Genomic DNA, 17,102 nt, shown 5'->3' with positions numbered 1-17,102 from the left:
GCCAATGACAAGACAATGAAGAGGATTCTGCAAGAGTTGGTCCCTATATTGAACACTATTACATATGAAAAATAAAAGGGGACAAGCTCTCAAGTCACTATTAGTGATGGTGATAAGTTCAAATTTTCTTCCTTCCTCAAATTTAGTTCCTAGTAATGCAAGAAAAAAGTGTGACTTCGCAGTATGTTTGTTCACAGCAAGTTTTTCCACAAGAACACCATTTTGCAGTAACAAAATATGGTCTATGAAGTCTCAAAGTGCACAAGCTGAAGGCACAGAGTACAAACACATTGGAAAACAGATTTCAAAATACCAAGAAGCAAGAAAAGAGACACAAGAAATATCTGGAATTTAAGACTCTCTGATAGTATATATCTTTATATGGGACCAACAATTTTTAAAGTAACAAACATGGCAAAAAATGAAATTTTATGCTTGTTAAGTAGAATCTCCAGAAAATAACTTGAAGTTTAAAAACCAATACCCTGATGTGTTAACTAGTTTTAATAATGCCCTTAATGTTAACAGAAGAGTGAAAAAAGGATTCTAGCATTCTAATGGTTTTGGAAGCTGCTGATTTTGGCTGCCCATTTCCAGTTTGAAAGGAGTGCTTTTCAATGTGCACTCCTTACAAAAACTGCAGAACATAAACTTGTTGATAGGTTACACCAAGGAATTTCAAAGTCATCCCAATTGTAGCAGCAACTGACATTATACAAAGAACAAATTCCAAAAATGTTTTTTGAGGTATGGGTCATGTCAGAGCTTGAGTATCAGCAGTTGCCCAAGGAGGCTGCAGATTCCCTCATGCACTCCTCCAGTGCCTATTCTGGCTAGGAATAGAAACTGATCCAGCATACTCACTATTGGAACCACCTAGAGCTCACACAAGGAACATCTGCTGGTCAACAGAAGTGTTTGACCTTCTCATAAAGTTAGATAGAACATGAAATGAACGTCTGAAGAGCAAAAAATCAAAGGGAGGAGAAACATAGAAGAAATGGCAAATGTGTTACATGTATAAACCTATTTCAGGGACTTGACACACAAGCATAATTTAGAAAATCCTGAGTTATAATCTTGGCATGGCCAAATACACTTAACAGGTGTATTTCAGTTTTAGAAGTGATTTCAGTTTTGAAACTAGTTGTGCTCAAATTCAAAGGAATTGTAGGATTATTGAACTTGCTACAAACAAGCACCTTAATACATTGTCTTTCTTGCTAAGTTTATTGAAAGAAGGAGGAACAGAGACTAGCTGAAGCCAGCCGCCCTTCTCACACCCACAATAATTTTCACATGTGGAAACCAATTCTTAAAGAATTTTGATGTTATGTAACACATTGTAACACAATACATAAAATTGTCTTTGTATGTGAAGAATTAGAACCTAACTCAAGACTGACTGACCTAAAGGCTCAGCTGACAGAAGGTTTAAGTAGCACTTTGCATGAATTATGACTGTTTAGTCTCCATTTTGATAAAAAAAAAAACCCTTCACAACAAATTTTAATGGTAGATTTCCAGACATGAATCGTATACAGAGAGAAAGAAACAAAATAGTGATAGAAAAATTCTCCGTGGTGTATTGCAATATAAACAGTAAAACTATTACTGCCTCCAAAGCTGCCCAAAGAAATCGACAAATATTTAAAAAAAAAAAAAAAAAAAGGCATGTTTTATGCTTAAAAACTTGTGACTTCAGCCATGCAATAACTGTGCATGGGGCTTTCCTCAATATTGACCTTCTTTTAAAATGTTAATCCTCCAAATAATGTGATTCAGTGAAAAAATATCCCAACTGCAGAATTTCTGGTAGCTGTCAACATAATGCTGTTATCTGCTATTGAAAGATATAATTTAAGTATTAAGAAAGACGTAGTTGTTACTAGCAAAGACTAGAAAGAAATTCATGTTTCCTGAAACACAGGAAATTTTTTTCTGAATAGTTTGTTTTAGTTTTTTTTTTTCCTCTAGGATAAGATAGAACCATACAGATTTTAAAGCCATGTAAACTAACATAGCAAGTAACATTACTTAAAATCATTTTCTTAAGTATGTTTGTTTTACACTCAGTACTATTCCAAATCAAAGTAACTGTGTTTGATAAGCCAAACAAGCTAGGTACTACTTGCTCCTATGCTGCATAGGTATGTCTAGACTCTCTCCTGCTTTCATCACAGGAAGCAGTTTCTACTCCATGATGGGTGGAACTCAACAAGCCAAGCACACAGAAGACTATAATCTTCAAATGGCTTACGATTTGATACATCAGTGTCAAAATGAAGTGAAAAATAGACTTAAGAGACAGAAAATACCAAAAAGGCGAGATAACAAAGCAAAAGTTGTATTATTCCTTCATCCATACCAATTTGCTCTCTTTTTCTTTCTACTATCAGTGAATTAGGATTAGTAAAGACCTCAGGAAGAAACTAAAATTTCATGTTTTAAGTAGAACTACTGAGCCTTTTTTAAAATGTCCTGACAAGTCCATCTTTTTGCATCACCTTCCTCTTCAGATTGCACCCATCAGAGAGCACATTAGCTTTTACAACCTCTGCAATTATTTTTTTTTTTTTTTTAATTTCTTCTGGTAAGTCTTCTTGAAACATTTATCTTCTCTTCTAGGAAACAAAATTTTGGCACCCTTTTTCCCTACAATAGCATTTCAGAAATGCATAAATTTCTTCTCGCAGGGCAGTTGTTTTTTTGACCTACTAATGATCACATACTTTGAGCTTCTGTCATCCAACATTATAGGAAGCTGCACCTGGAAGGGGGAGTTCTCACTTCCTTCCTGTGCCCTTAGCAAGGGCTGGTTATTACAGGGCTTGCCACTGAGTCATAATGGCCAGTCTTCGCAAACGAAGAACCGGGGAAGGTCTTTACACCTTCCAGCCTGCGCATTGGATTTTTTAGGTGAGACACAGTGTGCGCGGAACTGAGCCCACCCTTTAATCCTGAGGTTCATCTGCCGGGGCCAAGCGAGCTTGGACGGTGGCAGCGAGGTCCTCAGGACGTAGATGGATTGCCTTACAGGGCTAACGAGCTCCATCTGCCCGGGGAGTGTCCTAACTGGGAATTGAACCCGGATCTCAGCGTTGACAGCGCTGCGGTTTAGCCACTGCACCACCAGGGGCACTGAGTCATAGCTTGGTACTAAAGAGACATAACATTTTCGAAAAGAAAGTTTCTTGTTGGCTTCCCTTCCTGCACCAGGTCACGAAGGGATGGCTTGAACATAAAATGTTTACCTGTAACATGAAACTGCAATTTCTAAGTACAGCTCTCTGGTACTCTGATGACCAAGCCCTGTACATCATAACCCTCTTGTCATGAAACACAGTGTCAGAAGCCAAACCTCTGTAGGTTTTGACTTATTTAGCTGTGTTTTGTGGCCTGGCACTCTGGAAGATTCATTGTGATTTCAAACTTTTTTCCAGATATCACAGGGCACAGCCATGACCTGAAGCCACATTTTCTGCTTCCAGCAACAGCAGAGGAGCTACAGCCACCTGGCGCATTTGGACAACCAGAAGCACAGAATGTGAACATGCTGCTACAATCTACAAGTTTCTGGAGAAAACATACCCTTAAAGTAAACAAAATAATGAATACCAGCTGCCAAAGAAAATTAAGTCACTGATTTGGGACTGTTTAAGTATATCCCTGCTCAGGAAAGTCTTTAAGCAGGTGTTTAATTTCCACAAGAAGTTAAGCCCCACAAGCTAATGCTTTATACCGTTACACAAAGATTCCCAAGCCCAGACTCCCTCCTGTGTGGCAACAGCACATGAATGGCTCTGCAAGGTTCCCGTGTCTATTCCAGGCTCAGAGTAAATGTTTTCTGATTAGCATCAACACTACCTGTTTCATCTCCCCCCTGCGAGTGCTACACTTATTGGCTGCATCCTTCAGAGTAGCTTGGCTCACCTCAATAATCTTTCAAACCACACCATGAAGATTTCAAAAGGTTGGGTTTTAAGGAAAAAAATAAGCTTCAGAAGAGCCAGTAATCACAGAAGCTAAAGGCCCACCGAGAGTCAAAATGAATGAGCATTAAATCCCATAGCAGCCATCCTTTCAAAAAAATAACTTAGAAAGGTTATGGTTTTCTGATATGATTAGTGTTTTAATAAAACTCTTCCTAGTTTCAAAATCTGTCCTTGTAACTGTGCTCTTTTACTCAGATAATTTTTCATAAATTGATATTTAGTCAAAATTACTTGGTACTGCACAATATAAAGGGTCTAAGTAATAGGGAACCAGGCTAAAATATAATTAATTTCCCCATCTAAGAGAATGACCTTCATAATTCACTTCAGGCTTCACCTCCAGAGTTGTCATGGCTCATTTCCTCATTACCAAAATTAGATTTTAAAACACTACTGTCCTCCATAAAGTACACTTTGTCTCTGATTATAAAGAAAGAGAGAGAGAGAAGTACATTTAAAATTATTAGCTCCACATAAATATCCAATTGCATCAAATACAGGTTGGTGTACTTAGAATACAATGCTCAAAGAGTTAACAGTACAACAAAAACAGCTTGTAAATGAAACAGAAGGGAATGGAGAAATGCAAGGAAGGCTCAAAGGGGAGAATTAAATTAATAAATAAATTAATTAAAATTAAAATAATTAGCTATATTGACTTTTAGACAAGAACTGGATAGATACATCAAACATGGATCTGCAAGCAGTTGGACACATACTTGTACTTAAACTGTAAAACGAAATGAAGTCCTAGTGATTTCTGCGTCATTCAGAGAAATTTAGTCAGGAGGAAAAAAAAGCAAAATCTTCAACTGACATTATTTTACTAGAGAACTTAGGGGACTCCATAGAGCAGAAAACAGCTGAATGCTGCAGTTCATTTCTTGGTAGCTGCCACAACCTGCTGCAAGCTTGCAGGATGTGAGGCCTGTCTAGGAATATACATGTCTGGTTGGACGGTGATGATTGACTGCTGCAGTGATTTTACTGGACATTGCTTCACAAAAAGATGAGAAGGAAATCCAGATAGGGTATCCATTACTTATTTACAGAGATTACTTTGGGGGACTGACAGCCCAGGGTGCTAGTTAAATAACTGGCATCTAGGAAAATGATGCATCCCTCATTTACTTTGTTTCTGTTTGTTAAAATACCTCAAAAACCTTCAGGCACAGTGGTTTTAAACGATTAAATGTACTACTGATATTATTTAATCATGTCACAATTTGCATAGCTCTCTTAAAAGTAAACTGCTAGCAGTGTGTCAGAGTAGGTTAACACGGCAGAGGGAAGCACCGTGTTAATGTATAAAAACACACATGGGGCACTTGTGAACTGCAAGGGGAAATATGTCTGTTGCAATATCAGAAATGACCCAATATAGATTTAAAGGTAAGTATTGTAGAATATCAACCTGTCAAGCTATTCCTACAGTAACATGATAAAATTCACTCTGCACCTCACCCTCAGAAGCTATTACACTTGTCCAGTTGTTTATTCATTTCTTTGATTCACCTTTTTAAAAGAGGTTAGAGATTAATAGCCTGCCTCAGAGTCATGTGCTTAAACAAAAGCCTGGGAAGGAAATTCTTTCAAGCTTATTAAAATTCCTGCCATTTGAAAGTGGAAGCTCTGATAAAAACTTGTCAAAATCTGCCATAAAAATTGAGGCAAACGTTGGCAACTGACAATGACAAATTTTACCAGTTTAAGGAAAATCAATCCTTCTGTTTTCAAGTTATGAGAAAGTAGAAGGGGAAGAAAGGACCGCGAAAAGGTAGTGTGGTAGGTAATGCCAACTCCGAAACACCAAAATCTTGGTTTGATGGGCGGTTCTACGTAAACACCTTCAGCCCCTCTCTTGCATTTGCTACTGGGTTTCCTGGTCACCTGAAGAAAAGCGGTTTCCATAGAAACACTAGTATTCTGTCCTTAAAACACAACAAAGGCACACAGCGTTCATAAAGTGTACATTCAGTGGGTTTTAGGCACCCTGTGAGACAACATGAATATGAATAGAAACAACTAAAAGATGGCAGGATCTTGCCCTAGCCTGGACTATAGTCAGCCTTTTTCTTGCTCTCCTAGGCGAAAAAATTTGCAGTGATTTGAAAAACATACTTCAGCGAAGTTCTTCAACTGCCCTAACATCTTTTATATTAATTTTTTTAGATCTGCTATCTGCAAACACTAAGGACTGTCAAGACTTGCACTTCTTTTCCTCAAACCGTGTTTCTCACGTTGCTTAAACTACCCTGGAGAAAGCCAATCTTGATGGCCTATTTGTTCATTTTTTAATTTTAATTTACGTGGATTTGAGGGAGCATTGTGGAGCTGAATATAAAGGATTTTTTTTTTAATCTTCAAGTATCTGGAAGTGTAGTTCAGCTTACAGTTGCCAGAGTTTGCTTTCAAACTGGAAACAAAGATAATGGAAGTTGTCTTGCAATTGAAGAAAACATGACTACAGCAAGAATTAGGGAACTGGAAAACACTGGAGCTAAAAATTCAAAGGCTGGAGAGCAGTGAAAGTGTTGCAATTACTGTATCTGCTGTACCACTACGAGGCCTTACCGACAATAAATCTGACCTCCTTTTACAGCTTGTGGTATATGCTCTGGGTAGATTACTTCTGGGCAAAGCAAGGTCACAATAGCTTTGAAACTGATGTTGAAAATGTGTTAAATATGCATCCATCTCATCCTTAATTACGCCTCTATTACATGCCTCTTTTCTAGTTCAATCCAGTGCTCAATCCTCTCTTCTCCCTGATCTTCTCCCATGCAACCACTGTCTTCCCAACTGTCATGATTTTATCACCAGTGTTGAAAGATCTTTTTTCTTAAGCTGTGAACACTTGGACTCCCATGGTGTATTTATGCAAATTGGAGATCTGATTGATTTTGTGGGGTTAGCGAGACTTAAATGAGAACAAAGCCTGTGAAAGGGTACTAGGCTTCTCGCCCTGCACTCTGAGAACACGGCACAGTGCCACAAACGCTGGTACATTATGTGGATGCACAGAGGACAGGTAATTCAAAAAAATCTTCTACCATATTTTTTGAAGTACTCATCATACAAGCAATTTGCAATTGCAAACATTTCCAACAGTTTCTGATTTTACAATTGAATTTTATCTCATTATTGAAATGCTTCTCCTCCTCTTCTCCCTTAACTTTTTATGGTTCAAATCCTACTTGAATTTTTTTCCTCCTCAGTATATCTTTTCACATCAAAATCCATTTTATTGGGAAATAAGAAAGCAAATCGGGAATGAAATGGAAGGGCAGTGAAGAAGTGCAACCCTGTAAAGGTTTAATCTCAAACTGAACATGTACTGGTTAATAAACAGCACAAGGAAGGCTGAGAAATGTGAAGAAATAAGTGACACAAAGTGAAAGTAAGTTTAGCAGTCCATGAAATCTGTGGATTTAAACAGGTTTCTACAGTGACCAGAGAAATAGGAAAGGACAATCTTATTACACTCCTCTAGTCCCAAAGGCCAAGGCAGATGTATCCATCAGGTCATAATTTCTGACCATAAAACTTTGCTTGAATAAAATCCTGCATGTGACCTTCATACATATTGCTGCCCTACAAACCTCTGCTACTCTACAGCTGAATCCCATTTAGTTATGACTCACTGCCTTATTTACTTCACTGATCACAATAAGCTTTCAAAAGCCATTACGAAGGCTCAAGTTGGTGTCTGTAAGCATACTCTGGTGACTAACCTGAATGACAAAAAGGTTGGTTTAAAAAAAAAAAAAAAAGGAAAGAAAAATAAGCTTCTCATATATATGATTGCAATAGGAAAATGTGTCTAAAAAGTGGATTTCAAAAAGCATCAATCAAATCTATTTGTTATGTATTTTAGCTTATAGAAGAAAACACTGCATTACTCTAGAGTTATTATTCAAGATCAGTAAAAATGTCATATTGTAAAAAAAAAAAAAAAAAAAAAAGGAGAAAAGACTAAGATAAAAAAAATATCAGCACTAAATGAAAAGAAAGTGTTTGCCATGAGCTTTAAAATATTGCCAGTGGATCTCCAAGAACTATACACATTTTTGGACATGGGTCCTGCTGAGCTCTGATTACCCTCCAGATGCTGTGGATGCCCCAAGCACTGTAAACTCCTGCAGAGTTTGCTCTATAACTCCTGGTGTGAAAGTGGGAATAGCAACATGAGGGCTGTAGAAACCGTGCTGCCCAAGGAGGTAGATTTGCACAAAACAAAGCATTACCTCTGGTTCAAGCTACCAAAGCTACTCCTTCCCTCCACTTGCCACAAAAATGCACAGGCTATTGAATATTTTATACTAGCCATTCAGCAAATGAATGAGCATCTTTTTAATGATAAATTAGAACTGGAGAAAATAGCAGGTTTTGAATGATAAAATTTAAACTTTAATTATTAGTGTATTGAAGTAAGCATAAGAATAATAAAAGCAAAAGGAAGGTGAGAGAACAGGATGATTTTCTGACAAACGAGAAAAAAAGTGTTACATTTATTTCAACCAAATTTCGCCGTGAAAGGAAAAACAGTCCATTAGAAAGAAATATAGAAACAAGACTCTTATAAAGAATAATTACAGTTTAAGTATATTTAGAACTCAAAACCTTTGGAAGGCCTATCCCACTCCTATTTAAATACTGCTGTAAATTGAAGTCTCACAGGAAAGGAAGTAAAGTTTATACTAATATATATTATTACCACTAGTATGGATCTGGCATCATAATTCCTTGTTCCATAGTGCCAAATTACTGACTTGCTACCATGCAAAAACTGACTGTCCCTACTTCCTTCAATGACTATACAGAGAAAACTTAAACTCCTATTTTCCCTTTGTGGAACCCAACATGGGAACAGCACAAAAAGGCCAGCCACAGTGTTCTTTTATTCACACACAAATATTTTGAGACATTCATTAAAGAGTACTTTGATTATTATGAAGTATTTTGTATTGAAGAAAGAAAGATAGAGCAGAAGGAACATACCACGTTAGACATTTCCACGGGTGTGTGTCACTGTGACATCTCAGCAGCTGGGCTGCAGCTTCCACAGGGGCACTAGGTGCACCATCTACATGCTTCAGCCATCCTTCTCAGCCACTTTCTTCCTTTGCAAACACTCCCCTGTGTGTGTCAGGCTGGAGCTATGCATGTCTGGCCATACACTTTACTGGTTTTTACACTGGGCTTGCCCTGGACTTGCCTCCCCCGCTCACTGGGCAACCTTAACCTCATCCCATCTTGGTGGGTTTCCATGCTCCCTCGTGATGTTGACGTGGAAGCATGAATCACACAGTAAAACATCTGCATTACTCTGACTGTTGGCCCTTTCTGACAGAACATATACCAAAGGGAAGAACAGTTTCCCTAACTTAAAGAATATCGTCTCCTATTTCTGTGCACTAAAACACGCCTGTAAACTGTTCCTGAGGGCATTTCCAGTGATATTATGGGGCATGTCATTCACAGGTCTTCTAGGATAAAACCACTCAGCTTTGTTATAGTATGATCACTCCAATCAGAACTGTTAATGAGATGCCCAAAGGTAGAAATGGAAGACATTTAAGGGCACCATAATAATTTAGAAAAACAGCAGCTGATCCTCTCATATTATTTATCCTTATATCCCCAAATCATTATGAAGTGTTTGAGTATTTATGTTTAAATTGTTTGGGAGTTACTTGCTAATTTCACTAATTTAATGAAACAAAAGAAATAGTGCATGCTGTCCATTAGGGGATCATTATGAAAAATAACTTTGTAAGTATTTCCTCTCTGTCTTGTTTTATGAGGTTTTTGCTCATGTCTTCTTGGTTTTTTGAAATTCACAGTCCTAGGCAATTTTTTTTTACCTTCTCCATTGATGAAAGTAGGCAGATTTTAGACAAATTTACACCCATTTTAAGTTATTACTATGGGTTTAATGCTTTAAATTAGCTTTTCTCACAGGATATTCTGTAGTTTAGACGATACGGAAAACGTCAAAACATTAAAAAAACCTAGGCATTGTGAACTAAAACAAAGCAAAATGTCAAGCAGTTTATATAAAAATAATTACAACAAATTATAATATAATAATAAGTAAATAGTATAATTGTTTGAATATTAGGTTCTGCCTGATAGGAAAGGCCATAGTACCTCAGAGTTAATATTTTTACGATTCCAAAGAAGGGGTCATGCTAGCATGAAAAAGGCAGGTTGGAGAATACTGAATGTCATACCCATTTAAAAACATGAGATTTAGCCTTGTTCTAGTATATCTTTTAGAAACAGAAGACAAAAATGGCCTGAGTGTTTAAATGAACCTTTTTTCTGGAGCTTAGTACAGTGCATTTTTGCTAAGTGTTTGTCCAAGGAATAAACAATGTAATGTGACAGAATTAGAGTGGTCCCCTTTTCTGCTACTAACGCTTGAAAGAAATGCAACTGAGAGCAAGAGACAAGCAACATAGAGAGCAAAGAAGAAAGGCAGGAAACTGGTGCAAAATAATTGTAACATTACACTGCAGCTTATGCCTCTGTTCAGTAAATCAAAAGAAAAGACGTTAACTGTGGTAAAACAGTTCAACAAGAAAAATACACACATGCAAGAGACAGAACCTTTGTTTTTCACTCAGATTATTCCAAACAAAACACAGGACACTTTAAAGATAGTGAATATGATGCTTGCTAGGCATGTAGCTGTATTTGACCATGTATTTACAAGAAACAGCTTTTACTGGAAAATACTTTTTTGAAGTCTTCAATATCATAACAGACCTTTGACCCCCACACAGATGGTAATGAAATTTATGTCAAACCTGCTCCCTTCACATTTCAAACGTTGACCATACCAAGATATTTTCAACAATGACAAATATAACTTTTGCATAAAATAAGTAATTGAATCTTGAACTCCTTTGGGATGTTCTACTTTACTGGACACTCCTACTTTCTTTAAGTTGGAAGTAATAAAGGTGCTAAAAACACCATTTTGTGGAATAATTTGCAACTAATCTACCACAATGATAAAGAAAATTAATCACTAAGTTTCAGTGTTAATCAACGCTAAGCACATAGCATCAGAGGCCATTATCCGTCCTGGATTAATTGAAAAAAACCCCACAAACAAACCCTAAATACAAATAGCGTAGAAAGTATCGTTAAAAAATTTAGTTCATATACTAATTTTTCCATCTGAATTCTAAAAGTATCAGATAGTTTCATTTTTTATGTTAGCCTTTTCAGACTGAAAGAGATTGAATTGATTCTAAGAGGAATACTTTCAAAATCATGTCTTTTTCTGCATCAGCCTTATCAAGCACAGACTGCAACAGTTCCCATTACACAGGTCTATCCACTTGTGAAGTTTGACAGAACAAAATAATTACTGAATTCTCAAAAATTAAGAAAGCAATTGGTAAAAACCACTGTCATATAAGCATTAAAACCCTTATCATTAGCATCGTCCTGTCAATAGTCCATTGAAGCCAAATTGGTATCAATCTCTGACTTCCCAAATAGTGAAGTAACTATTTGCATACTTCCCTTAAATCTCAAGTGTCAATACATAGCCAATAAGGATATGGAAAATCATCGAAATTTTGTTTTGTTGTTAAGAAGAGTTTAGTAATATACCTAAATTAAGTATCTTTTGCATCTCAGACAAAAGTTAGTACTCCAGAACAGCAAAAAAATAACAAATGCTTACAAACCAAATTTGAGTCCATACTCCTCATAGCTGTCTTTCCAGACAACTGCTCGGTCATACCAGTGATTTACTAATCCAACTCAGAGAGATTTCAAATATTATGTTCTGTTATTATCCTACATCCTATCATCACAGGAGCCCAAAGCAACAACATCACCCCTTGTCCAATAATTGGGGAATGACAAAGGACAGACTAAGCACAAAATCATATAAGACTCAGGCAACTTTCTGAGTGATCAGGTTATCTCTAATCCCTCCTTTAAAATTGGAAACTTTTTCACGTGCGTGGGCTGAAAAGGTTGTCCACACAACAACTTTTGTTTTCCAAATAAGTGCCATTAATTGCATGAAATTAAACCAAAAAATAGTAGGAAGAAGTCAAAGGCTTGACAATAACTCCAAAGAGGTCTGCAAGAAAGGAAAGATGTAGGCAAAAAGACTTCTCTCCCACATTCCAACAGCCTATACTTACAAAATGGATAAATGACTTTATAGCTTTAAGTCACTAGACCTACACAGATCAAAGTAGCTAAATCCAAAATTAAATGCAATATTTGATATTTCATAGAAAAACAAGCCAACAAAAATTACAAATTCTCACAAAGCTAGGTACTATCACAGTAGTATTTTGCAAGTCACTGCATAAACAACAGCAGGAAATCTCTTTTGTTGTCCTACCTTCTTGAACTGCCTGAAAAGGATTGTTGCCATCCACAAATGTCACTGAACATGTGATTTTCTCCGTTTGTAAGATTTCATCATTCTGGTTGAGATCAGCAACTGCCATTCGAAATACTTCCTCATCTTTTTTGGCAGATTCATCAAAAATTGCCCCTGTGAGGGAAAAAAAAAAAGAACAAAAATCACATTGCACCTTTCACCTCCAATATCCCAAAAGGATTAATCGTAAGTACTGAAAATATTTTATTCTATAACATCATCCCTTCACTCACTCCTGAAGAGCAGTTATCTCAACATAAAGCCCAGAAGCTACTTCACAATATACAGAATTTCTACATTTTGAGAGAATCTAAGACATAAATTGAAGGGAAACATTGATACCATGCAAGACTAAGACTAAAATGGTAGCAGCACTGGGAAAATGACATAGAATTGACACCCATGCTCAACAGACAGGTCAGCAGTCAAAGTAAACTATTTCGGGTGTAATACTCATCAGATTTGTAAAACAACTTTGAGTCAATTCAAAGTCAGTAAGTTAAGTTTAAATGGTTAATTAAAATAAGTTCTGCCTTTAAAAATCTAACAGAAAGTGACTGTTCTGCCTATTTCTCCACAGCATGTAAGCAGAACATTGTAAACAGAGAACAGTTAAACTCAAGTGGAGCCGTAGAGTGAGAGTGCTCAACCCTCAGACAACCAATTCTTCAGGTGCCTTGAAAAGAACTCCAAGACTAATACAGAGGTTTTAGCTCTTTTAAAATCTTTCTTTAAACTATAGTGTCACTTTTAGCTTAATTAGTTTCCTATTATTTTACATTTGCTTCTTGTATGAATTATTAATGCAGAGATGGCGCAAATTACACTGTTACGGTCCTATGAAGAATGCTAGATTGTTTAAAACCTTAAAATCAAGGCTCTTAGATTTTCAAGCACTTCTAAAGCTTTCATTTCCAGGCAGTAGATTAAAGATACAGAAGAGATGCTTCAAAACAGACTTTTGAAAACTGTGATTTATTCTTGAGTGTCTGTTGTCAGTACAAAACTCAACTAAGGCAGTGTATGTGTCGAGGCAGACAAAGATAACAGAAAATGCTCATCACTGATTTCAGATAAACACCTGCAATCAGTGCTGAAAAGAACTAAAGAAGATTAATTTACAGGAAATTGCTACTTTAAGATAAATAAACTTTATACACAGTGTTTACTGAGCTTTTCCCACTGACCTCTGACACTCATCTCCCTGCCAGCACCACTCATCCTCCATGAGCATCATCTTTTCCTACAATCTGACCGCTTTGACTCCAGCATTTTCCCTCCTGAAGCTGCTACCATCTGGAACAGCTGTTCTTTACCTCTCCACCTCATTCACCTGTCATCTCAGTGCAAATCTCAGCTGAAAACATTCATTTTTCTCTCTTGTCCCCATTTCAATTTCCCTTGTTTTATTTAGCTCCATAAAGCAAACCTGCACATGGCAGAGAATACACTTGGTATGCAAGATGCTGCAAACCGTGTCTTCTCCACAAGGACAGCTATTTGTGTATCCATGTACTATTTAAGGGTACAAGAGACTTTGTCCAATATATAACTTAAAACATGTTTCTAACCTCATGGAACTCAAATCAAACTCCACACATTTTGGAGTTACACCTATACTGATGACAGTGACATAGCCCAGCAAACATCCGAAGGAACAAATTTACATGGCTACTAAGTACCAAGGGTAAAATTAAGAAAAAAAAATTGGAAAATAATTAGAGTAATTAGTCAAATTATATCTCTGTAGAGTAATTCTGCAGCAATTGCCATACTGTAAAGAAATGAGCATGCATAGATTTCATGCACACGCACAGGGCAGCTGTCGACTGTGTTGCAGAACAAACAGCACGGCAAAACAAAGACCTTCCAGCCAACATTGCAGAGTACAGCTTCTTATTCCACAGATGGGAAGTGTCATCTTAAGCATGGCTTTGTCCCCGAAATACTTCAGGTCATTTATTGAGTAGAGGATACAGAAAAGTCCCATGTATCTAGTTTTCTTTTCCACATGTCACAAAAATCCACTTCTGCCACACAGCCCTTCCACTGGCCAGCAGATGGCTACTCCCAAGACAATGCTGGACTGGGGAATGCATTAAGTTTCTCAGCAGATGAACCTTCTTGAGGGTCTTTTCTCTTTCTTTCAAACACAGGTATTCCTAATAAACGCCTATGCTTTTTCTCTCGTTTCTCAGCCTGAAACAAATCCTACCTTTGACAGCATTTGAATGTATAAGGAACTGGATTAGATGAAACTCCATTGCTGTCTTCACAAATGACACTCTTTCTCACTTTAGTACAATTTCTACACTTTTGCTCTGACCACTGCTCATTTCACTTAAGGCTCCATGTTTCAGACACTGATTTCAAAATATCTCCTATAACCAAAACTGTATTGGATATTTTAAAGAAAATACCTCACAGAAACAGGATGTTACACGTGTTCTAGTATAGGAGTATCTCCATAGGTAAAACAAATAAATACATAGGTGAATTGTAAAAAAAAAAATCATAGCTCCTGCCTGAGCATCCTAGCAGGAATTAGATTGTCCTCCTTCAGAAACTCAAGCTTTATTCATTACAGTATCTAACTTGGCTACACAAAATACTTTTAAAGATATAATAAAGATTACACTGTTCCTTTCAGGAGATGGCAGTGCACAGTAGCACGTGTTACACTTCAAACAGTGTTAGGATGAATTCTATTACATAATTGATTCTAAAAATTTAATTTCAATTGTTAAATAAAATTGGAAAACTAAAACTAAAAGAAAATCAAGACACACACAGCCCCCCCGAAAAATTTTCAGATTTTTTTTTTTCATATATAAAATTTTATGTCTCTGTTTCAGCTGCCATGTCTCTAAATTAACAGGGGTGGGAGTAACAGATATTATATTTGTGGTTTTTTCTAAAAGAAAAGCCATTTTAATGAAAAGCTCAAAGGCATTGTTTGGATTGTGCTAACATTGCTGGAATATTTTCCTTTCACTGTGGTTTCAGGAATTATCCTCTGGTTGACAGGAGCGATCTTTCTAATCTGCAACAGGCATATCAAATTTTTTACATCTAGCTCAATACATGGCCTTTAACTAAAGGTTAACTTTAATATTATGTATGAGGTATGATTTTCTTTTGTTGCCGAGGCCTGAAATCACACTAAAGTTTTTATCTGTATTCTTTCAAATACAGTCATTTAACTAAGTCAAACAACCCTAAATAAAGGGTATCAGACCCAAAAATTACTTCCACAGTGAGACATATATGCTTTCTCATATCCTCATGTATAGCTGCAAATGAGAGAATTGGAATGACTGCAAACTTATGTGGAGTACTTGCCTAAAAGGAACCCTTCTGGCTATAAGAAAAATTGTTTCAGAAAGTAAACAGCTGAGGAGAAAAGGTAAATTACTCCTACAGATACTGTAAGACACTCAATGTCCAGAAAAATGATGCAACAACACTATTTACAAAGGAAGAAATTCTTCAAAATTATACAAGAGTAGATGCTGTTCATTTCTCTTCCACTCCCCTGCTCACCTCAGCTGGAACTGGCTTCACATTAAACATGTCATTTCTAACTATACTCAAGGAGCATTCCCATGATTGCATCAGGAGCCTACATGCTGACACAGCAACTACTCTGCACCAGTTTCCCCCTCCTGTTTTATTAGCATGTCATTACTTTCGGCTTTATTTTAGAATGCGGATGAGGACAGCACAAACGCAATTCTCCATCGGCTTTGTAAAAACCCTCAGCACATCAATAACATCCTGTGGCTTAGCAGGGAATTCTTTGCATTTAACTATCTCATTTGCACTCAGCCATGTGACCAGAAATCTGTCAATTTAATATAGGCCAAATCAGACAAATGTTCAATAAGTTCAAATACCAATAACATGATTGGAAAGGCTTTTCACAGATCTCTCAGACTACTGACCCACACACACAAAAAATAGAATCCCAATTAGGTATCAGCTATTTCTAGAGTGATTTCCTCAGCCTAGTGGGATCAGCCTAAAAAATGTAAAACTGGGAGAGAAGTGCACCATGACTGCGAGGATGAAGTGAGAAAAGATTTAAACCAGTGTTCATCTTTCTATTGACTAAGAAAGGACAAAGCTCCCTGCTTGCAGTGTTCTCAAGTATTATAATTTTATTACCTATGAAAGTATGACATTTCTGGACATCAGTGCCCCATATTGGTCACAGAAAATTAAGTAACTCGTTTCAAAGGGGAGGAAAAGTACATGGATTAAATGCCACTGTGTATTGAGGTCAAAGTTCAGTTTCAGCACATGTTTGATTTCATTTTCTAATATTGCACACACATACCTCACCAAAAAAAGCTATATACACTTTTCCCAGTTATTTCCCACTTCACAAGTCCAGGAATTTTTTGAGAGAAAAGGAAGAAATTGGGGTAGTGTATATGTAGGAACTTTTTGAGGAACTATCTCACGTTCTCAGTAGTTGTTGATTCTATGAAAATTCTTTGTCCCACTCATATTGCCAACCTGGTTTAGGGACTGAATCCAATTCAACTGTATTTTCCCAACTGCTGCTATTGAATTATTATTCTGAATGAGAAACTTTACACAGTTGCTGGGAGAAGGGTGGTCATGCTGTTAATGCTCAGAATTGGAAGTTGAGAGTTTTGACTTCTCATGGCAAATCT

General features: G+C 36.9%; 1 protein-coding gene across 1 annotated transcript in view; it reads right to left on the bottom strand.

The window, feature by feature from the left end:
* GRID2 (glutamate ionotropic receptor delta type subunit 2) overlaps positions 1-13,641 on the bottom strand; it is a 558,809-nt gene extending 545,168 nt beyond the window's left edge. Inside the window, exons 1-2 of the mRNA XM_027894516.1 lie at positions 13,608-13,641; positions 12,379-12,534 (exon numbers count right to left, since the gene is read on the bottom strand). Coding sequence (XP_027750317.1) covers positions 12,379-12,534; positions 13,608-13,641 — 190 coding nt within the window. The remainder of the gene's footprint in view (positions 1-12,378; positions 12,535-13,607) is intronic.
* Positions 13,642-17,102: the final 3,461 nt, after the last annotated feature.

Source organism: Empidonax traillii, unplaced genomic scaffold (genome assembly GCF_003031625.1).
Source record: "Empidonax traillii isolate 1590-97213 ecotype Southwest subspecies unplaced genomic scaffold, ASM303162v1 scaffold431:size823745, whole genome shotgun sequence".
Taxonomy (NCBI): Eukaryota; Metazoa; Chordata; class Aves; order Passeriformes; family Tyrannidae; genus Empidonax; species Empidonax traillii.
Note: the sequence above shows the minus strand (reverse complement) of the source record. Positions and strands in the feature narration are given on the sequence as shown.